The 23,506-nt window shown below is 45.6% G+C and overlaps 1 protein-coding gene and 1 non-coding gene across 2 annotated transcripts in view; one reads left to right on the forward strand and one right to left on the reverse strand.

Annotated features, from left to right (window-relative positions):
• The window catches only part of GOLIM4 (golgi integral membrane protein 4), a 56,192-nt gene that overhangs the window by 31,355 nt on the left and 1,331 nt on the right, over positions 1–23,506 (forward strand). Inside the window, exons 8-15 of the mRNA XM_056850136.1 lie at positions 3,106–3,273; positions 12,230–12,565; positions 14,523–14,761; positions 16,861–16,937; positions 17,699–17,817; positions 19,186–19,359; positions 22,858–22,926; positions 23,362–23,442. Coding sequence (XP_056706114.1) covers positions 3,106–3,273; positions 12,230–12,565; positions 14,523–14,761; positions 16,861–16,937; positions 17,699–17,817; positions 19,186–19,359; positions 22,858–22,926; positions 23,362–23,442 — 1,263 coding nt within the window. The remainder of the gene's footprint in view (positions 1–3,105; positions 3,274–12,229; positions 12,566–14,522; positions 14,762–16,860; positions 16,938–17,698; positions 17,818–19,185; positions 19,360–22,857; positions 22,927–23,361; positions 23,443–23,506) is intronic.
• Positions 18,599–18,666, reverse strand: TRNAA-UGC (transfer RNA alanine (anticodon UGC)). The gene has a single exon. It is a non-coding gene; the product is annotated as a tRNA-Ala (tRNA).

A 23,506-nucleotide genomic window follows, 5' to 3' on the forward strand; every position in this document is an offset into this window, starting at 1 on the left:
CTAGCCCAAGGTCACCCAGCTGACTTCATATGTAGGAGTGGCGAAACCAACCCGGTTCTCCAGATCAGAGTCCACCGCTCCTAAACACCTCTCTTAACCACTACACCACGCTGGAAGCAACCAAAAGACCAGCAATGTTGAAATGTTTTGTTGGATTTGTATCTCCACCCTTCCTTCAAGGAGTGTTGAGATTATCTCATTTCTATGCCATTAAAGGTTTATGGAATGGATTATCTCATTTATCTTCAAGCCACCCTGTGAGAGGTTAGGCTTAAAGGTAGTAATTTGCCCAAGATCATATCATCTACTTCCATCCATACCTTGAGAACAAGCCTTCTGTTACATGGGCGGAGCAGCCTAAATAGCCCAGCTTGGCCTAGGCTCATCAGAGTTTGAGAGCTAAGCATGGTTGACCATTGAGGAAGACTGGGGTGACTACATGGAGGAAGGGAATGGCTAGCCACCTCTGCTCCTCTCTTGCCCTGAACACCCCATGGCTGGAGTCACCATAAGTCAGTTGTGACTCAACAGCACGTTCTTCTGATACCCTGAATACACCTATTTGGCCTGAGCTTGTCAGATCTCAGAAGCTAAGCAGGGTCAGCCCTGGTTAGTCTTTAAATGGGAGACCACCAAGGAAGTTCAGGGTTGGTATGCAGGGGCAGGCAATGGCAAACCACCTCTGCTTCTCTTGCCTGGAACGCCCCATGGATGGAGTCACCATGACCAGTTGGAACTCTACGGCATGTTTTTCTACATGGGTGGGCTGTGCTAACAAGATTTTAAGTGGCTCTGAATTTTTTCGATAGACGAAATAAAGAATGGAGGAGCAAAACAAGAAAGGAGGGAAGGAAACTAAACATTTATATCCTGTCCTTCCTCCAAAGAGCTCACCCAGGTGTATAATAGTGGGCAGATACTATTTATGCCCCCCCCAACAGCCCTATGAGGTAGATCAGCTGAGAATGGGTATGCAAATGACCTTAAGAACATAAGAAAGGCCATGCTGGATCAGACCAAGGTCCATCAAGTCCAGCAGTCTGTTCATACAGTGGCCCACCAGGTGCCTCTAGGAAGCCCACAAACAAGATGACTGCATCAGCGTTATCCTTCCTGTGTTCCACAGCACCTAATGTAATAGGCATGCTCCTCTGATCCTGGAGATAAAAGGTATGCAACATGACTAGTATCTACTTTTACTAATAGCCATGAATACCCCTCTCCTCCATGAATATGTCCACTCCCCCTCTTAAAGCCTTCATAGCTGACAAAGGATTTGAATCAGTCTCCCTGGTTTTAATCCTACCACTACACCATTACTTGCTCTCCAGTAGAACAGGCAGACTGTTGGGGATCTTTTTAAAAAAAATCATATCCCCAGGACTCAAAAGATTTGCAGACGACAGTTTGCTAAGGAGCCCCTTGCCTGTACACTCGCCATGAGGCACTGCCAACCACACAGGGGAGTCTGTCGTGTTTAACATCCAGCCATACGGCAAGGCAGCTTTTTACTGTTGCTTCCCAACTGTGTGCTTTCCATTTAGAGTAAACGTTCTTAAAGTTCCCGCAGTGTCGTTTTTTTGGTGTGTTGTTCCTTGGTGCTTCTTCAGGATTTGGGGACGTTGCGGACGTCTGTGTGATGCAGAAGCCTGATGGTGGTAGCAGGTTTTCAGGGGTCCCCTTTTCCAAGCGATTTGTGATTGTGGATCAGGGAGTTTGGACACTGTTTGGCAATTTTTGTTATTGATTGTAAAAAGCTCCATCTCGCCAGAGACAAATGGATCACAGTATACATTCAGAGGTGGGGACCTTCCCTAAAGCAAGAGATAGTTGCTAAGCTATTGGCTGATACTGATCCAAATGTAATCCTCGCCGTGGCAAAATTTTTATATGTGGTTTTTAGTGATACTTCCTTTTAACTGTACTGCTCAGATATTGTCTTTCCGTGTGTTTGGTTATTTCTGTACTGTTGAACTTATCGAATTTGTTTTGCTTGAGACCTGTTCGTCCGCGAGCGTAAAGAACAGAATAAAAACAGCCAGACGGTGAATTTGCGAGCAGTGCTGGGATCTCTCCTCACCTCCCAAATAACGTTTTCTCAGTCTGATCCAACCCAAGTGTTGGCAAGGGAGGGTGTCTTTGTGCTGTTTGCTGCGGGGGGCAGCTGTGTGGAAGGCAGGGCGCAAGGTTGTGATGTGGGGTGGGCAGCTCGATGTGTTAAGGCATCCAGTCTTTTCAGGGGCCGCCCTTATTTGAGCCACTTCGTGCCCCTTTTCTGAGGGAGTACAGCTGCTTGAAATGCCGCTTCTGTGTATAGAAGCCTTTGGACTGGGCTTCTATGTCAGACATTTCTTCCAGCCGAGCTGAAAGTTATCTGCACTGCGTCTCACCTGCACAATTGAATTGAATTGAATTTTATTTGCGGTCAAAGACCAATGAGTACCCACCATATGTAACAATCTTGCAGCATTTCAAATAAAGTAGGATATAAAAACTTATCAAAATTAAAATCAGATCACCGCATAGTGATTTAACAATTATCTCTTTCCTATAATCAAAGCAGCCACCAGGTTTCTCCACTTTCGAAATCCAGTGTCCCATGCTGAACCAGGGCGTATTTGGTGCTGCTATACTTACTCACAGTACTATTTCTTTTTTGGCAAATAATTTGTATTTCGTGACCTGCCGCAACGAGGGACCGTTGTGTTAATAAAGGGAAGCCAGTTTTCTTACAAGCATCTGAACAAGTGCATGCGATTAACTCTCTCTTCCTGTTATCTCGGCAATCCGTGGCGTCTCCTCTCTGTGTATATTTTTAAAGGTTGAAAGGAAATGTAATAATTCACTTCTGACAGTCAGTTCTTCTGCGTGGCATGAAAAACTAATCCCCCTTTCTCTGCTGTGGGGATTTTATGCTACACTTTGCATGTCTGCTGCGGTATATTAAGTTGGCACACGCCGGAGAATAGAGACATCTAGGGATAGCACGTGCACGTTTTCAGTCTGGGTTGCGCTTTCACTTTGAAATGCTGCATAGGAGTTGCCATTTTTAATAAGAAGCAGCTTGTTGGGCAGAGATTTCTAATGGCTCCGTTTGAATCCCAGTCCCAGGTAGAGGAATACAGACAACTAAAGGACACCCTTAAAAGGATGCCGAGTTTCCAAAGGCCCGAAAGTTCCCACCAGCAATACGTTGTTCAAGTGACGGCAGCTCCTTCACCCTCAAGTGACTCCAAAGCACATGACTCAAACATGGCTGAGCGGCAACAGGAGGTAGGAATAGCCAGCTGGCAAAGCAATAACCATTAACATTTTAGATTGTGATTGTGTATGTGTGTGTATGACGAACTGCTCTCAGGTGATCGTGGTGAACTTGACGACAACCCTCTAAGGTAAGTCAGGGTGAATACAAACGTACTATGAACAGGGATTGGTGTGTATTTTTTTTTCGTATTGCTGTTTAAGCTTTGCTTCCCTTTTGACTTTGCTTTTTGGATGACACGTGTGGTGGTTTCCTTTTTGCACTTCTCTCCTCCGGCTGGCCTGGACTGCCTGCCCTTAATAAGAGAACTCATAAAGTGCATTTCGGGGCTGTCTTCTGGAACATGTGAAGTAGTGGTTAAGAGCAATGTGTGTATTGAACTGTTTGCAGAATGCCTTTTCCTCGCTCACCAGAAAATTGCAGTTAGCTGTCCCCCATAAATTAGTGGGAAGGGCTTTGAGTCGTCTTTTGGCTAACATGCCTCAGAAGGAAAGATTCTCTGTCAGCCTGCAAGGAGCTGTAATGGAATTTCTGAGGGACTACATCTCCTAACAGCCTGACACTGATATAGAAACAGTTGCCTTTGCCAGAGGGGAGGGAAAGGGAAGGAAGGTGAACAAGAGGTCTGAAGGAGACCTACAGCTAGGAACGTGTCTGAGAACACCAGCAGGTACTGAAGAAGTTGGAAGAAAGAACTTCTTGGAGTCCCACTACTTCCTGAAGCTGAAGGAAGAGACTTTGGCCCCTTTCAGATTACTGTTCTAAACAAGACGTTATCCATAGTTGGCCTGATTCCGAGTAAAGCAATACAGGGACGGGCGCTTCATACAGCTCATTTCAATCTGCCTATGAGCCGTCTCAAAAGCATTCTGAAGTGCTCTGGCCATTTCAAACAGTGCTGCGCTTCCCCGTCCCCTCCTTTTTAAGCAATGTGTTCCTTTTCAACTTTTTTTTGAACATTCAAAGATTAGCGCTATAGCACCATAGCAACCCAATGCATTTGAATGCTGGTGATATAGCAATTCAGTGCTATATCACCAGCATTTGGATGCATTGGGCTGCTATGGTGCTATAGCGCTAATCTTTGAAAGTTAAAAAAAAGCTGAAAAAGAATGTGCTGCTAAAAAAAAGGCGGGGGGAAAGCAGTCCTTTCAGAAGCACTCACAGCACGGTGGAGCGATTCAGAAGCGCAGGGAAGAATTAAAAATGGGAGAAAGCAGTTTTCATTAAAAACATCTGGGCCCTGGGATGCCAACAGGACACAAGCGACTTTGTCTGAAAAGGTTTTAAAAAAAACCATTAGCAGTTGGGAGCCAAAGCGGTTGTGTCTAAAATGACACAAAAATCCATTAGCAACTGGTTGCTCAAACAAATTATAAGGGCAGTTTGAAAGAGGCCTCTGATTATTGACTGTTGGGAGAGTCTTGGGGAAAAGAGCCTGCCACTTGTGCCTTCCTACTTCTTACCAGCAAGCACAAGAGGCCTAGTTAAAGCCTCACTCTTTCGAACCCGGTTGTTGCTTCTCATTCCTTCTCAGTTGAACCTTCCCTGTTTACTTACCTTATTAATGCTCTTACTGCTGTTAATTACTTGTCACAACAGTTTAGGGTCACCAGGTCCCTCTTCACCACTGGTGGGAGGTTTTTGGGGCAGAGCCTGAGGAGGGCAGAGTTACGGGAGGGCAGGGACTTCAATGCCATGGACTCCAATTGCCAAAGAGGCCATTTTCTCCTGGTGAACTGATCTCTATCGGTTGGAGATCAGTTGTAATAGCAGGATATCTCCTGCTATTATCTGGAGGCTACACTATAATCCTTACCCCATGTGGGAAGAAATCTCTCTTAACCTTTGTGGGAAATAATAATGATTTGGCACTTTTTGAAATCTTACCCGTTATGGGAGAATATTTGAATGAATGAATGTACAAGAGGCGTTGAAGGACTGATGAAGATCTGTTCATTGTTAACTCGAAATGATCGTCTCCTCGTTGGGAACCTCGTTGAAAATCCTTTGGATACCATTTCTCCTACAATTAAGAGAGACTTTATGAACATTAGCTATGTCATTTTGACACTTTTTTCCACCTTGTACAATCACGTTGTTTGTCTTAGCTTGTATGTTTCTACTTAGTAGTGTATATAGTGTGTATTGCTGTAATGTTATGTCATTTTGGTAGCCTATAATTTTTTTTGCACTTTGTATACACTTCGCTCCTGTACTGAGTTCCTCATCCTCCTGATATTAGTACAGTGGTGTCTATTTCTCTCCATTATCTGGAGGCTGGCAACTCTACAACAGTTGCTGGAACCCACCAGGGTTAACCATAGAAGTGCCAGCCCTGACGTGCCTTCTGCACTTGACTCAAAGCTTGAAATGTTGCTTTGGCAGCAGCTGTCACCACAGTGCAAAGGTCTGCATTGTGTTACTGAAATTAAGTCGAGGCAATCATTTTGTGGCTGGCTCCACCTCTTGCGGCAGCCATTTTGTGGCAGCCATTTTGTTGCTGCACCCACCCTGCCCGGGTCAGAATGCCAGATGGGTCTGCAGGCTCAAAAAGGTTGGGGACCCCTTCTCTAGCGACTATCCCACACTTGCTCTTGTGTGATAGTGTGTTTAGCAGCCTGTGGTACTGTTCGCTGATTTTGAGTTCTGTTTCTAATAGTGCAAGTGTGACTGATGTTTATTATAGAAAGGATTAAAAAAAACACACAACCTTAATTGGTTAATTCTGGGAAATGTAGAGCGAAGTTTCACACTATAAGCTTTTCTCCAGTGTGAAGTGTAATGAGGGCTGCCTGAACACTTGCGGAATTGCATTTCAGTGTAGCTGTCATGAATGGATAGCTTGAAGGGGAAAGGTGAGGCACTGCTAGGTAACAAATTGGAGTTGCCAGGTTTGTGACTTGTTCCGTGAGGGAGAGACATTTCATGGTCATGATCAAAGTAACCCTGAATAGGCTGCCACTTATCACACAGTAGATATCAACCTGGCAGTGCTTCTCCGTTGCCTTCATCCCAACTTATTTCAGAGAAGATACAGTAAGGGTTGCCAGGTCCCTCTTCACCAATGGTGGGAAGTTTTTGGGGTGGAGCCTGAGGAGGGCGGGGTTTGGGGAGGGATTTCAATGCCATAGAGTCCAATGGCCAAAGCTGTCATTTTTCTCCAGGTGTTCTTATAAGTTGTCTATGTACTATAAGTTGCGTATATTTATATATGAAAATATAATATCACTAATATTTCATTTTACAAAATTGTTATAGTAGAATTTTTCTTGGCAATTACTGCTGATTCTATTGCATAACCACCTGGAGGTTGGCAACCCTATTACCAGTGCTTCCAGTTTGCTTTCATCCTGACTTACCACAGAACAGGTGGTGTAGGTGTTAGAGTGCTGAACTAGAAGAAGAAGAGTTGGTTCTTATATCCCCATTTTCTCTACCTTTAAGGAGTCTCAAACCGGCTTACAATCACCTTCCCTTCCTCTCCCCACAACAGAATCCTTATGAGGTAAGTGGGGCTGAGAGAGTTCTGAGAGAACTGTGACTAGCCCAATGTCACCCAGAAGACTTCATGTGTAGGAGTGGGGAAACAAACCCAGTTATCCAGATTAGAGTCCACTGCTTCTTATCCATTACACCACGCTGGTTCTCAGTGTGGCTCTTAGATCTGAGAGGTTCTGGTTCAAATCCCCACTCTGCCTATCAAGGAAGCTCACTCTCTTAAGCCTAACCTACCTCACTGGGTCACTGTGAAGATAAAACCAGAGGAGGGGAGAAAGTTGTCCTGATTTGCTTTGGTTCTCCATTGGAGAGAAAAAAGGGGTCATAAATGTCTAAACAGTTAAATAGACCTAGCGTTGATTCTGCTATGCCTTCACAACTGCATCAGAAGGAGTTGAGGGTTCCCCCCCCCCCCCGAGGGTCTGCTTGAAAGGCTTTTGATGTGGCAAGTAAGAAAATGTGGCTACCTACAAAGGGCAGAAAAAAACGATGCGGTGGTCTGTAGCACATGTTTTAAGAGTGGCTGCATTTGTTTTTACACAAGCTTGAATGACCTAAAGTCAGAAGGGAAAGGTTTTACGTGCTTTACTGGCGTGGGTGTACGGACATAAACATTCTAGTGGACACTTGTCCTGTAGGATCTTTGCCCTTTCCAAATGCCGCGTTGCTATAGCTAACCAACAGAAAGTCTCTTAGAACCCAGGTGTTGTCCTGTTTGCCTTGCCAACTTCAGTTTTGATTTAATAGGAAGAACTTTTATTTTTTTAAAAAAACATTATCCCCATAAAAAGTAATAAAATATAGAAAGAATAAAGCACAACAACAGGCTGTCTCGGATCTGTAATGCGAGCTCTTGGCAGTAAATGAGGCTGGTGGGTTGGAAGGCAAACGGTTGCATAAACATGGCTGATGGGAGGCAATCTGTTTTAAAGCAAAAGCTGTACGCAATGCAGACATGACGAATTTGCACAGGCACCTGAGCCCTTCAATGCAACGTCTTTCATTTTTGATATTTTGCACACGGATGTATGTCATTTAGGGGAGGGACTGTGGCTCAGTGGTAGAGCATCTGCTTGGCACGCAGAAGGTCCCAGGTTCAATCCCCGGCATCTCCATTTAAAGGGAGTAGGCAAGTAGGTGATGTGAAAGACCTCTGCCTGAGACCCTGGAGAGCCGCTTCCCATCTGAATAGACAATACTGACTTCGATGGACCAAGGGTCTGATTCAGTAGAAGGCAGCTTCATGTGTTCACCTAACAGCTTATCACTTGGTGATGATGGCTTCCCCACTCTGATTCGCAGTGGACCATGTGAACCCCATTCACTTTTCCAGTGTTTAGCGCTTGAGGTGTTGGGACTATGCTGGCCTCTGTGTTTGATTTCTGACACAAGCCCGTATACATGGACTTGCCCTTAGGTATTCGCCAGCGCTTGATAAAAGTTGCTTTGTTGGATCAGATCAAGATCCATCTCATCCACCATATTTGTTTGCAAAAGTGGCTACCCTGGTTCCCTTGGGAAGCTATTGGCAGTGCATGAAACACAGCACTCCCTTGTTGTTTCTTCCTAGCATCTGGAAATCAGAATTGTTGGGGGGTTTTGCTGTCAAGTCACAACCGACATATGGTGAACCCATAGGGTTTTCAGGGCAAGAGACATTCAGAGGTGATTTGCCATTGCCTGCCTCTGTATAGGGACCCTGGGCTTCCTTGGTGGTCTCCCATCCAAATACTGACCAGGGCTGATCCTGGTGAGCTTTTGGTTGTTTATGCACGGGAGTTTTACCTGAGGTTTTTCGCTCGCTGGACTCACACTTTCCTGTTGGGAATCTGTGCACCAGCAATTTCTGAGCTCAGATCAAGTCCCCTCCCCTTTAAATACTGCTTTGTAATTGGCTTACTTTATAGAGCTTACTGTGAGAGAAAATCGCCCCCAAAACCAATTGCTGCATAAAAAAGCATTTTAAGAAGAAAAAAAACAAAAAAACCGAGCAATCTTAAAGGGCGGGGGGAGAAATCCAAGCTTCGGTTTTAAAAAGCCTTTCTTTTGCTGAGAAAGCTCCAAGGAAGCTGAAAGCAGGAAGTATTTGAGTCCCCAGCTCCGGGCATGCTGCTTTGTAATTGGCTGTGAGTGAAACCAAGCTTGCTTGTCCCGCACTTTGCCTTATGCACAGGGATTTCACCCGGGCTGAGCTCAGGGGAGAGAGAAGAATTGGGTTAACAGAGGAATGACAAGGCCTGGGTTTTGTGAGGGCTGGCAGCAAGGTAATCTCTAATGGATGGAAAACTCATGCATCAATTCCAGGGACAACCGAGACAGAAAGGGGATGAATGTAAGTGAAAGTACCTATGCATAACCGACCTTCGAGATCTGATGAGTTCGGGCTAGCCTGGGGCGATCCAGGTCAGGGCAATCAGAGGTATGCTGCCTCTGAATATAGAAGATTAATTTTATTAATTAAGAGAGAGTGACTGGCCCAAGGTCATCCAGCGAGCTTCCATGACAGAATGGGGATTCAAACCTGGGTCTCCCGGGTCCTAGTTTAGGGTTGCCAGGTGCCCGCTGGTGGCGGGCAAACCCCTGGCAATTTACCCCTCTGCCTGCCGACCACCTGAGGGTCAGTGGGCAAATGTGCACGCGCGCATCATTTCCGGTTTAAAACCAGAAGTTCCGCCTCGCGAGGGGCCTTATACCTCTTAGTTTGAGTGGTAAAGGGCCACTTTACCACTCAAACTAAGAGGTATAAGGCCCCTTGTGAAGCGGCACTTCCGGTTCTAAACTGGAAGTGACGCCTTCGCACATGCGCTTAATCGCAAAATCTTCCCGCCGGAGGAGAAGAGGGACCTGGCAACCCTATCCTAGTTGGACACTCTACCCTCTACACTACACAGGCTTTCATAGTTGTGGTTGATAGTCATTGCTGGTCTGTGAATTTGCAGAATCCTTTTTTGAAGCCATCTGTACTGCAGGCCCCTATGCCCCGACTTGCCTTTGTTAGTATCCTTAATATTTTGCAGTACAATTCCTGGAGCTTATGAAACTTACAAGATGCACCTTTGAACTCAGTTAATAACTGCACTGCTGTTCTTTGAATTTGCAGACATCTGCAGGGCTTTTGCAACCTCTAGGCCTAACCATACTGCTGCTTTTATTTTTAAATGTCTAGTAGACAAAGGTGCGCCCTGACCTGGATGGCCCTGACCAGGCTAGCCTGATCTCGTCTGATCTCAGAAGCTAAGCAGGGTCAGCCCTGGTTAGTATTTGGATGGGAGACCACAAGGAATACCAGGGTTGCTGTGCAGAGGAAGGCACTGGCAAACCACCTCTGTTAGTCTCTTACCATGAAAACCCCAAAAGGGGTTGCCATAAGTCGGCTGCGACTTGACGGCACTTTACACACACACACAGACAAAGGTGTACCAAATCAGAAAGTATGCATGGGGTGGGGGTGTTAAAAAGCTATATCTGTTTAGTGATGATTGGTAGGTACATAGCTACGTGCAAGATCGGAATGTAAACAAATTAAGAATAGGTTTTTGAAAACCAGAAAAAGGCGTAAAAGAGTATGAGAGGAGTTCAAAGAAACAAACAACAAACCATTATCCCCTTTAAAAAGCCACTGGCTACTGGAACATCAATCCAGCCTCCCTGTGGCAGCGCAGAGGGACAGAGAAGTAATAAGATCCCAACTTTCTTGCTGAAAAAAATCAAACAAGTAAGAAACAAGACTCAGAAGTCGAGCAAGAATCACAACCACCTGTAAGGTCTTGCTGGTATTTGCCGTCGAAGCATAGGCGGCTGACAGCTGATGATTCAACTTTCAGTGTTGCTTTCTAGGCTGTATTCTCTTATTTTTTTTATTATTTTCCTTTTTTATGTTTGCATTTTTATTTTGGATGAAGTTGAAATAGGTGCTGTCTTTTAACTTGATCGTTCAGCCCCTTAACCTTTAAGCCGAATGACCCAATTTTCCCCATAATAGATATATCTAATAGATATACCCAGTGTGAGAGCCAGCGTGGTGTAGTGGTTAAGAGCAGTGGACTCTAATCTGGAGAACCGGGTTCGATTCCCCGCTCCTCCACATGAGTGGCAGAGGCTAATCTGGTGAACTTGAGTTGTTTCCCCACTCCTACACACGAAACCAGCTGTGTGACCTTGGACAAGTCACAGTGCGCTCCGAACCCTCTCAGCCTCACCTACCTCACAAGGTGTCTGTTGTGTGGAGAGGAAGGGAAGGCGATTGTAAACCCGTTTGATTCTCCTTAAAAGGTAGAGAAAATTGGCATATAAAAACCGACTCTTCTTCTTCTACCTATTTAATTATAGATCATAAGCATTTGTATAGTTGTATCTGCAGTCTGAAACTCACCTTCCCTGCCTGAATTATGTGGTTGCCTGCTGTTACGGTTTCTGTTATCCTAGGCCAAATCAGACTCACGCTGCACCTCATACTGGGCAGAACTGAGTACCCTTGGCTCATCAAAATGACTCAGCCGAAGAACTGAATCAATTTGCCTTCAGGCTTTTCTGAAGCAGCTTTCAGGCATGGGTCTGGAACCTTGGGTGGGCAGGCGAAGAAGTGGTTTTATGGGAACAAGGAGAGAAAGGGTCCAGCAGCCTTTCTCTGCTGTAAATTGTTCGTTCCTGAGGATACTCTGGCAGCAGAGAAATTGCCAACGAGTAAATGGTGTGTAGTGTCTACTTTTAGCTCAAGAGTTTCATGGTTGAGTGGGCATTTGAGCATCTTGGGGGCAATCTAATGTAGCACACTGGCCCTCATATGTATACATGTATTTGGAGTAGTGAATGTAGCCCATTGGGGCGGGGGGTTCTAGCACATGTTGCTCGCAAATTGGCTGGGGCAATTTCTTCCTCCTCCTCTATAGGATTCTGGGTAATCAGCTCTCCCTCTTTCTCTGTCTGCCTTTCCCTGCCATCCTATCCTCACTTGTTGATTACCTGCCATTTTAAAGATCACTCCCACATTTAATATTCCTCAGGTCAGGGAAACAGCAGTTTCCTTGCTGGGGTTGTTCCTGTCTCTGTGTGTCGGTTACATTGCTCTGTCTCCTCCATGCCTTCATTCAAGGCCAGCGGACTCTAATCTGGAGAACCGGGTTTGATTCCCCACTCCTACACATGAAGCCAGCTGGGTGACCTTGGGTTAGTCACAGCTCTTTGAGAGCTCTCTCAGCCCCACCTACCTCACAGGGTGTCTGTTGTGAGGGGGGAAGGAAGGTGATTGTAAGACTGTTTGATTCTTCCTTAAGTGGTAGAGAAAGTCGGCATATAAAACCAACTCTTCTCCTTCTCCTCCTCCTCCTCCTTCTAATATCTTGTTCAGGGTCATCTCAAAAAGAATTTATAAAATGTTACAGGACTGTGTTGTACTTGGTGTATAGACTTGTGGCGCTTAAGCATTTGAAACAGGCAGCCCAGACTGACTCTTCCATATGGTTGCAGGTGACCCTGAATGCTGAGCACCCTCAAGAAGCAGAAGTAGTCCATGCGGAAGGAAGAGAAGATGGAGCCGTGCCTTTCCATCCCCGTGGGAAAGCGATCGAAGGTCACGCTCACCAGGAACTAAACATTCAGCAGAAGCAAGAAGCAGGAGAAGACGAGGAGCAGCACCTGGAACAGGTAGAAGCGGAGCGCAAAAAGGAACTGGAAGAGGAAGAAATGGAACAAGCCGGTCAGCCCGAGCGCTTAGCGGAGGATCTGGACCAAACACCGGAGGAGCATGAATGGAAGGAGAATGAAGAAGAAACCAACGAGCTCCATGAACATGCTCACTTGGAGGTGCACTGTTTTTCTTTAAAACCTCTAGTATGGGGAGAAGCCATGGCTCAGTGGTTTCAAATATTCTTCTTCAGGAACGCAGTGATTCCTTTACAAATGCCACATGTACAAACAAAGCACAGAGCAGTGAATGGCGGGCTTTTCATCAGACCAAGAAATAATTCTCTTTTGCATCTCTGAGATTTGCATCCCTGTGCCGTGGGAAATCCTCTGTCTGCTTAAAAACTGGGCTGGGCTTCTGGGTGGCTAAAGAGGGCAGGAGCCCGTTTCTCCTCCTCCTGTGCTTGTTCCTTTTTTCAGGAGATAACTGCTGCCTCCTCCCATTCAACTTACCCCCAATGTGTGGGTCTTTCGAACAGAGTAGAGACGGAGCAGCAGGCATAACCCTGCCTCTCCCCCGCCACACATTGAATTTTCCTGTTGTTGGTTGTGCAAGAACTCTTGGTTTGTAATTTACTGTGGGCTTCAGTGTCCTTTTCTCTCCCATTTCGAACCTCCCAAAAACATTTTTTTGGATGTGGAGATGTTCTTTTCCTGTTTTAAAATGTGTTTTCTTAGCCCTATGGTCTTTTTTATGATTACAAGTGCAATAGGTGTTTCAGTACCACTTTCTTTGGTTCGATCCAACCAGTCAGTCCCCAAGGCAAAAACGTAAACTTCCAGGACTTGTCTCTCTTGTTGTCTTATTTTCTTTCATCTCTTCCTCCTTTCATTCGTCACCTTTCTTCATTTTGCACTTTGTTCTTGTTTTCTCCCCCCCACCAATTCAGACTTTCTCTCAGCATTCCCATTTCTTTTCTCAGTGGGAAGCTTCCTTTCCTAGCATACTATTGTCCTATGTCAGGGGTCGGCAAACTCATTACTCAAAAGAGCCAAATATCAACAGTACAACGATTGAGGTTTCTTTTGAGAGCCAAATTTCTTAAACTTAAACTATATAGGTAGGTACACTGTTTATTAACTTAATAAACTTTAATTAAAGTTTTAAGTCTTAATTAAACTATAGGTACACTGAATAAAACTTGATATCATACTTAATAGTGATCTTATTTATTGATAAAAATTAAATTGTAAGTCCCTGCCATTTCCCCCTCCCCGCCTGGAGGCCTGGTCTACCACCATAAAAGCCTATTGGTAGACCTGGCCTCCGGCTGAGTCCCATTGGGAGGCCAGGTCTACCCATTGGCTTTCTTGGCAGTAGACCTGGCCGCCGGAGGCCCAAAGAAGCCAATTGGTAGACCTGGCCTCTGAAGGGGGACTTTTTCCCCTCCTCGGAGTCCAGGTCTACTGCCAAGAAAGCCAGTGGGTAGACATGGCCTCTTAATGGGACTCAGCCAGAGGCCAGGTTTACCAAAGGAAGCCCAACAGCTGATGGGCGGGGGGGGGTCAGGAACCGCCAAGCCGCCCGCCCAGCAATCGCACGGCTAGAGGGGAGGGGAGGCTTTAGCCTCCCAACCATTGAGGGCAAGGGAAAGGGGGACCTGGCCATTCTCCACGGCGGGGGGGGGGGGGGGAGAGACAGCGCGCCCGTTCCCCTGCTCTCTTGTGCTCACATGTCTGTTGTAGGAAAGGGAAAGTGATTGTAAGCCAGTTTGATTCTTCCTTAAGTGGTAGAGAAAGTCGGCATATAAAAACCAACTCTTCTTCTCCATCTTTTTTTAGGTGTTTCTCTATTCTGCTTCTAGCCTGAGGACTTCTGTGAATATCATTTTAGGCTGTTTTGTGCCTTGCTTTATTATGTGGTGTGTGTTTTTTACCTTGCTGTATGATTTTTCTATATCATTTTTACTTTTCAAGCTGTCACAAGCAGGCCTCTGGAGAAGCAGTATATACTTTAAAAATAAATAAGCGCCCGCTTGTAGTCGCCGTGCCGTTTGCAGTTAACAGCTCCTTTCAGTTCTGAATTTGGTCCTCTGCCTAGGACTTAAAATATGCACCACTTTGTGTCTTCCACCAGGAACCCGCTACAGTGAAGACTATAACAAGGTACAAATCGGCCTACGAAGAACAGCTGGAGCAGCAGCGGCTGGCAGCCCAACGAGCGGAAGAAGCCACTCGCCTGAGGGAACATCAGGAGTCCTTGCATCAGGGGAGGCTGCAAGAGCAGTTGCTACGGCAGCAGCAACTTCAAGAGAAAGAGCTGTCCTTCCGGAGACAGGCCGAGCAGGACGAGGAGCAATTTAAACACCACCTCAGGTTATCTTCTTGGGTTCCTGTCACCTCAGAGAAGGGGGGAGTTCAGTGCCTCAACTTTTTAAAATGCCTGGCGCTACTAGAAAATTCTTGAATTTTTCCTCTGGCTGGCTGTGGACACACAGTCTGTTTTGTATGATCTGGGGCAGACGCCAAGATGCTTGAACCAGGCCAAAGGAGGAGTGTTCCGTCTGGGGAGGGGCTGCTGCTCAGTGGTAGAGCATCTGCTTGATATGCAGAAGGTCCCAGGTTCAATCCCCGGCATCTCCAGTTAAAGGGACAAGGCAGGTAGGAGATGTGAAAGACCTCTGCCTGAGACCCTGGAGAGCCGCTGCCGGCCTGAGTCGACAATACTGACTTTCATGGACTAAGGGTCTGATTCAGTATAAGTCAGCTTCATGTGTTCATGGGTTTGGTACATTTTTTAAAAAATCATATCATTTCTCCAAGGAGCTCAGGGCAGTACACATGATTCCCTTTCCCCATTTTATCTCCACAAGGGTCCTGTGAGGTAGAGTAGGGTGAGAGAGAGAGAGAGGTCAATCAGTGAGTTTTGTGGCAGGGTGGGATTTGAACCTAGGTTTCTCAGATGCTAGTAGGATTGCCAACTCCTGCTTTGGAAATACCTGGGGATTTGGGGGGGGGTGGAGCCTGGGGAGGGCATGGTTTGGAGAGGAGAGGGACCTCAGCAAGGTATAACGCTATAAAGTCCATCCTCCGAGGCAGCCGTTTTCTTCAGGGGAACTGACCTCTGTCGTCTGGAGATCAGCTGTAATCCCAGGAGATCTCCAGCCCCCACCTGGAGGTTGGCAGCCCTAGATACTAGTCTGACACTCTGAACCACACTGATTCTCATCACTATGCCGTGTTCTGACAGCAAGCATTTTTAAAAGTATTTTTAAAAGTATTCTCAGTGCCTGCTCTACCACAGTAGTTATTAAATTCCTTCCATCAGAGAACCTTTTCCACATTAACTGGCCATAATCATAGAATCTCTGCCTGTTGCAGAAGATTCTAGGAGTGGGGAAGTATTCTAGGAAATACATGAGTTCACTCAGAGCTGGCAAGACCCGTTGGGCCTCGCTGTTGTGCTGTATGAACTGAGAATGTGCTTCAAAATTAACCAAGCACAGATTTCACATCTCAGGGTATATTTATTGTATATATTTTTAAAATATATTTTTAATATTGGTTCTGAGTGGGGAAGCTCGTCTGCCATGACTAAGCTTCACCTTGAAGAACCTTGGGGTTCAGAGGACCAAAGACTGATAGCTACTACCCTGCTAATAGTGCAATCCCAAGTGGAGTTACATCTTTCTAAGCCCCATTGACTTCAGTGGATTTAGAAGGGTGTAAGTCCGCTTAGAATTGCAGTGTAAAACTTCCTTACTTTGTCGTGGTATGGAAGAAGGAGCTTGGAGTGGTATTGTGTGTGTGTCAAGGGCCATCGAGTCACAGCCGACTTATGGCGACCCCGTAGGGTTTTCAAGGCAAGAGACATTCGGAAGTGGTTTGCCATTGCCTGCCTCCGAGAGAGTTTTGAGAGAACTGTGACTACCCCATGGTCACCCAGTAGGCTTCATGTGGAGGAGTGGGGAATGGAACCCAGTTCTCCAAATTACAGTCCCACCACTCTTAACCACTACATTGTGCTGGTTCTCTGGACTAATATTACCTATTTGAAGACAACAGGTCAGCTCTTAATCTTGCTCTCCATAGCTTCTGGAAGATGAGTGTTGAGTTGTGTCTGGGTCAGGCCCTCCAGGTAAAAGCAGGTGGCTTCCTCTGGAAGGGGATGGGAGGGGGGATAAGGCCTTTCTGTTCCCCGCTTGCTTACATAATTGCAGCTGATGGGGGAAGTGAGGCCTTGTCAGTCACAGAGAGAGATACGATTGCTGTCTTCCTTATCCAGAGAACAAAATTAATTCTTTTTTTCTTCTGTTACCCTCCGTCTATCCCTTTCTACCTGGAATACCTAACTAGCACCTAGCGAGTTGATATTTTTTTTGTTTCCTAAGAGTGAATCACTCGTGATGGCCTGCATATTTTCCAACAGCAAAAGCCTGTGACTCTGAACTGACCTGTCTATATAATCTTTTCAGCCAACAGTCTCATTATGACAATCTCGATCAGGATATTGTACAAGGAGAGGAACAAGGGGCTCAGGAAGAAGACGAAAGTGAGTGATTTCCCCCCACCCCTTTATATATTTATAGACTGCCTTTCTCTCGTTCAGGACTCTGATCTTTAAATAGCACTAACGCATGACTGAATATTAATTGAAAGCCCTTTAAAAATATTTGTTATATTAGTATACAGAAGGGGAGGGGCTGTGGCTCAGTGGGAGAGCATCTGCTTGGCATGCAGAAGGTTCCAGGTTCAATCCCCGGCATCTCCAGTTAAAGGAACTAGGCGAATAGGTGATGTGAAAGACCTCTGCCTGAGACCCTGGAGAGCCACTGCCGGTCAGAGTAGACAACACTGACTTTGATGGACCCAGGGTCTGATTCAGTTTAAGGCAGCTTCATGTGTTCACGTGTAGTTTAGTATTACATCACTATGATTCGTATTTCAGTCATTTGTAAACAGTGTCCCTTTTGGACAAAAGATGAATTTCCGTTTCTGTAATGGACCGAACGCATCAATTTCTGCATTTGCACATTTTCCAGAAATGGCATACGCCATTCCCTTGCGGCAGCCCAATTCAGGGCCAGCATTTGGGGTGTATGGGGTGGGCTGGAGTGGGAGTGGAGAGGTGAGATCATCATGTTCTGCAGGTGGAAATATTTCCATCCATGGATCCAAGCTCTGTGTGTGTGTGTATATGTGTGTGTGTGTGTGTGTGTGTGCTACAAATCTGGTGCTCAGTCTGATGATGGTCCTTTTAAATGTGGGAGGCGGTGAATAAATGAATTAATTATTTGACTTATTTTTGGTCAGACTATCACCAGCACAACCACCATCCCCACGAAGCAGAGGAGGAAGATCAAATCAATGCAAATGAGCAGCAGGGCCAGGACCTCGACCACCAAGCAGAAGGCGAGCAGAATGAAGGAGCTGTGAGTTTTGTTATTTGGTTGGTGGGGGAGGCTTTCATATTTAGCAAATGCACGTCTCGGTATCTTTGTAACTGACTTGCCTAGAGCCGAAGTTAACTAGGGCAATTCTATGTTGTGGTCACCATATTAAAAGCGATTTATGTTCTGACAGAGGCAAAAAGGAAGGAGGGACAGCACTGTAGAGAGAAAAGAAAGGAGACACGAAGTGCCCAACTGGTAGTTACAAATAAAGATGTACAGATGCATGTGAATTGATGCACGCATTTCAGGAAAAAAATTAGGGGGGAAATTATTCTGTGTGTCTTGAACTAGTAAAGGTGCTAGATCAGGACTATTTCTGCAGGGAGCTAGCGTGGTGTAGTGGTTAAGAGTGGGTGGTTAGGAGCAGTGGACTCTAATCTGGAGAACCGGGTCTGATTCTCCACTCCTCCACATGAGCGGTGGATGCTAATCTGGTGAGCTAGGATGGTTTCCCCACTCCTGCACATGAAGCCAGCTGGGTGATCTTACTACCCCATCCAGCAGGGTGTGTAGAACAGACTTTACTTACTGTGCAAAATTAGTTTGAGGAAGCAGAGTGATAGCAGGAAAAGATGAACTCACGAGGCACCTGTCTGCTTCGTGGTTTAGTGGTTAGAAGGCACATGAACACATGAAGCTGCCTTATACTGAATCAGACCATTGGTCCATCAAGGCCAGTATTGTCTACTCAGACTGGCAGCAGCTTTCCAGGATCTCAGGGAGAGGTCTTTCACATCTCTTACTACCTGGATCTTTTAACTGGAGATGCCGGGGATTGAACCCGGGACCTTCTGCATGCAAAGCAGATGCTCTACCACTGAGCCACACATCTACAACTGGAAGAACCAGGTTCAAACCCCCACTCTGCCTTGAAGTTTACTGGGAGACCTTGGGGGCAGGCATGTGTTCTCTCAGTTTAACCTGCCTTATACTATTGTTATGAAGATGTGTGGTGGAGGGTCATCTGCCGAGCTTCTTGGAGGAAAGGCAGAGTAAAAGTCTAATTGATAAATAATCTAATTGATAGTCTAATAAAAAATCTAATTTGTGAATAAGTCCCATACAAGCAAGCATTTACTTCCGTCCCCTGTATATAGCCCACCACCCGTGTCAGAATTCCTAAGTGCCCACAGGTTAAAAAAGGCTGGGAACCCCTGTTCTAAAGCAAAGGGCTTTTGAGACAAAAAAAAAAAGCAACAATAGTGGTAAAGTTATAGTACAAAGCAGATTTTGGAGGGTGGAGAAGGGAGAACTATGTGTACTGCTCTGAGCTCCTTTGAGAAAGGGTGGGATGAAAATGCACTAGGCAGGCAGGAATTTGACATTCTTTTTGACTTTTTCCCCCAGCAGCGGAAGGCAGCTGTGGATGATGTCAACCCAGCTGATGATCCCAACAATCAGGGAGAAGATGAGTTTGAGGAAGCGGAACAAGAGAGAGAGGAGGCGCTGCCCGAGGAGGATAAGCCTCTGAAGCCACATGACCAGAAACAAGAGAATCCTGAGGTGGAAGAGCATTTAGTTGTGAGTGCTTGCAGAAGACAAAATTGTCTGAGGAGGCCCTGGTAGCCAGCCCTGTTTGTTACCTCATGGCTCCAATGTGGAAGAATCATCACAATGAGAGGCTTCACAGCACTTCTCCCACACAGCAGTAGCATTGAAAGCCAACGTGGTGTAGTGGTTAAGAGTGGAGGACTCTAATCTGGAGAACCAGGTTTGATTCCCCACTCCTCCACATGAGTCGTGGCCTCTAATCTGGAGAACTGGGTTCGATTCCCCACTCCTCCACATGCAGCCTGCTGGGTGACCTTGGGCCAGTCACAGTTCTCTCAACTCTCTCAGCCTCACCTACCTCACAAGGTGCTGGTTGTGTGTGTGTTAGGGGTGATTGTAAGTTGCTTTGAGACTCCTTTCGGTAGAGAAAAGGGGGTATAAAAACCAACTCTTCTTCTTCAACGGCAGCGATTCACTCTTCTGCAGTTTCTCAAGGACTGAACCTTCCATACAATTTCATGAGGAGAATTTCGAAAATGAATTTTGGAATTGGTGCATGTGCGTTGTGCCTCAGTTTTTAAAGCTTTCCTGGCTACTGGGTTCTATCAAGGAGGCACCCATATAAAGGCTTGTTGTATCAAAATTAATGATTAATCCTCACTCTGAGCCACCCATTTATAAAAGTCTAGCAGTGTAATAGTAGGGTTTCAGATTTGGAATCCCACAGCTTCCATTTATCTTGTGTTGAGGTTAATTTTATTGTTTTGTTCCCTATATAAATTAATTCATCATTCTTTGCCATTCCTTCAACTTCTTATCTTGTGTAGAAATGGGAAAGTTAGAGAACAAAAAAGCTTAGGTATGGTAAAAATCACCATTTTAATAAAATTAATCCAGCCAAGGAAGGATAGTGCTAAAGCTCATCATAAAGACAAATCGGTTTAAATCTGGACTATTACAGAGTTGAAATTAATCTTAACTGTATCTTTACAGTCTCTCAGCATCAGTACCAGCTCATTTATCCTTGCCTTTTATACTTTGTTTAAAAAAATCTCATTCTAATTTATATGCATCGATCTAAAAAACTTCCATGTTGTATAAGTACAAACAAGGGGCCCACAAGGACTTGTGGGAGGCATATTATTTTCCCTGAATCCTCTCCCCACTATTTCCTCTGCTCCTTCTCTGGCTGCCCCCATGGCCTCTCGTTTTTTTTCTGGCTTCCTTCTCTTCTTCTTAGCCATTGGCCAACATACCTTTACCCGCCCCCTGTCTTCAGCTTTCCCTCCTTCCCGTGCCCTGGCAGCCGCTCCCTGGGAAAAGTCTGGCTGAGTTGTGAGGTGGCCAAGACAAGTCACCTTGGCCAACACAAGTTGCACAGGGGCTGCTGTCATCAGTGGGCTGGGCTGAGTTGTGTGGGAGCGGGCACTGGGCCAGGCTGACATGAGTTGAACCCAACCAGCTTTTCAGCAGGTGAAAAAGGAAAGGGGATCTGCATCAAAAAAAGTCTGAGCTGAGGATCATGGGAAGAACATGGGATCTACAGGGATAGAATCATAGAGTTGGAAGGGGCCATACAGGCCATCTAGTCCAACCGCCTGCTTAATGCAGGATCAGCCTAGAGCATCCCTGACAAGTGTTTGTCCAGCCTCTGTTTAAAGACTGCCAGCGAGGGGGAGCTCAGCACCTTCCTAGGTAGCTGATTCCACTGTCGAACCACTCTTACTGTAAAACATTTTTTCCCTAATGTCCAGCCGGTACCTTTCCTCCTGCAATTTAAACCCATTATTGCAAGTCCTATCCTCTGCTGCCAACAGGAACAGCTCCCTGCGCTCCTTCTTACCCAAATGGGGTGCAGGAAAGCAGTAATAAGGAAGATTGTGTTTAAAGTATGGCTGGATCCAACCCACCATGTTGTATATACAGGTAATAATAAGATGGTGTTTCTTAGCACAAGAAAATAAATCTGTGGAAAATTCCAGTTGTGTCCCATTTTCTACATTCAAAATGTTGAATTCCAAGGAAGGCAAACTATACTGTTGTTTCGTTTCTTGAAAAGGTTCTATCCCACTTTTCTTTAGCTGAACTCAAAGCAGCAGTTGAACCAACAAAGTAAAACCAGAGCACCACAGAACCTAATAAAACCATATATAAAAATAAAACTATATATAAAAATAAAAACAGCCCCAAATAATATAGCTCAGTTTATTAAATCACTAGAAGTCTGCTTGAACAATTTTTCCCCAGTGTCTCCTAAAAATTATAGTGTTATACTTTGACAGAGCTCCTTAAGAGAGAGGGCTTTGCATCTAACGCAACTTGGATTTTCTGTGTGAAAATTGTTTGTGAAGGGTTTGAAACTGGAGTTAGTAACAATGAAACTCAAGACCGTGACAAGCTTCCTGTGCCAGTGTAGACGTATCACAGTCCAGCACAATTAAATGAGCGAGTATGGTCCATGGGATTTTCTGTAAGTTCTCCCAGCTCTGTCGTGAGTGAGAATTCCTCTCTTTTCTGACCTTGACTTCTATTAAGAAGAAGAAGAAGAGAAGAAGAGTTGGTTTTTATATGCCGACTTTCTCTGCCACTTAAGGGAGAATCAAACCGGCTTACAATCGCCTTCCTTACCCTCCCCACAACAGACACCCTGTGAGGTGGGTGGGGCTGAGAGAGTGACTAGCCCCATGTCACCCAGCTGGCTTTGTGTGCAGGAGTGAGGGAACCAACCCGGTTCACTAGATTAGCCTCCGCCGCTCATGTGGAGGAGTGGGGAATCAAACCCGATTCTCCAGATCAGACTCCACTGCTCCAAACCACCGTTCTTAACCACTACACCACTCTGGCTCTCATTAAGTGTTGCACTGGTACCGATAGGTTGGATTTCTGCTGGCACAAGAAGGAAGAGGTGCCCACCCGCCAAAAAAGTCCAGGCACCTCTGTGGATAAGTCATGGCACCTCTGAGGATAAACTGCCATGTCGGATAAGGCTGACGTGTGCGAGATAATTGGATACGATTGCCACCCTTTCCTCTTGCGGCAGTAGAAAAGCTGGTGGAATTCAACCCACTATTATTCACTTGGTTAAGCCTTACCAGGTTCCCCTTTTTTTATTTTGTTCCAAACTTTAATCTCTATTTCTGCTTCCAAGGGCACCTCAGTTAGCTTTAGCCACAGCTGATATGGGTGCAGGCATAATGCTTGGTATTGGTAAGGGGCAGAATGAAGAACTTGGAAGCGTTTGTACCAGCGAGAAGAGGTTGAGAGGGAGCATGCCATCTTTTAGCCTGTTCACTATCATTGAACAACTGGTTAAATAGTCAGTGGCTTCATCTGCCAGGCCCTTGCTGTCTAATATCTTGCCTACGGCTTTGCTTATTTGCAGTGCCCTGGAATGCAATCTGACAAATAAATAGACATGTCTCAGTAAACGCTGCACCAGCAGAGATGTTTGCTGCCAAACAGAGGCAGCAGCTCTAGAATTCACAGGATGAAGCCCCCAATTGATTCTGTTCTTTCAATTATCTGCAGATGGTGGGTAACCCTGATCAACAAGAAGACAATGTGGATGAGCAGTACCAGGAGGAGGGAGAAGAAGAGGTAATAAATCATGGAACGTGGGGGAATACTAAGGGTTGAGGATATTTTTGGATCTTGGAGTCTGCAAGTAGCATGAGCCTCTGGATATGATGTGTAATCCCTCATTGTTCAGGGCCGAATTGGTCATATGAACAAAATAATTAAAGTAAAGATGTGTAATCCACTCACACATCCTCCTTCGGAGTGTTTTCATTGCTGGAATAAACCTGTGCATCTACCAGAAGCATTTGTGTCTGAGAATAATGAAAGCCGAATTGCACTATGTGTAAACAGGAGAAAATTCCCATTCTTTTCCTCGGTCACCTTTATACTACAGAATGCCGGAATTCTCCTCCTATGCCTTGTATCGGGAAGGCATCTCTCTAAAGATGCACATGAGACGCAAGTGGCTAATAATGGATTCTTGCTTTCTTCACTGCTGTGTATTTCTTACAGGCCCAGGGAGATCTGACTGAAGAGAAAAAGCGGGATCTGGAACACAACGGCGAAGAACCTTATGGTGAAAACGATGAAAACGTGTGTAGACAAAATGCTCAATAAACATGGCGGATAGCTGAGGTTTGGCAGAGAGAAGGGGTTA

The sequence above is a fragment of the Euleptes europaea genome, chromosome 5 (genome assembly GCF_029931775.1).
Source record: "Euleptes europaea isolate rEulEur1 chromosome 5, rEulEur1.hap1, whole genome shotgun sequence".
NCBI lineage: Eukaryota > Metazoa > Chordata > Lepidosauria > Squamata > Sphaerodactylidae > Euleptes > Euleptes europaea.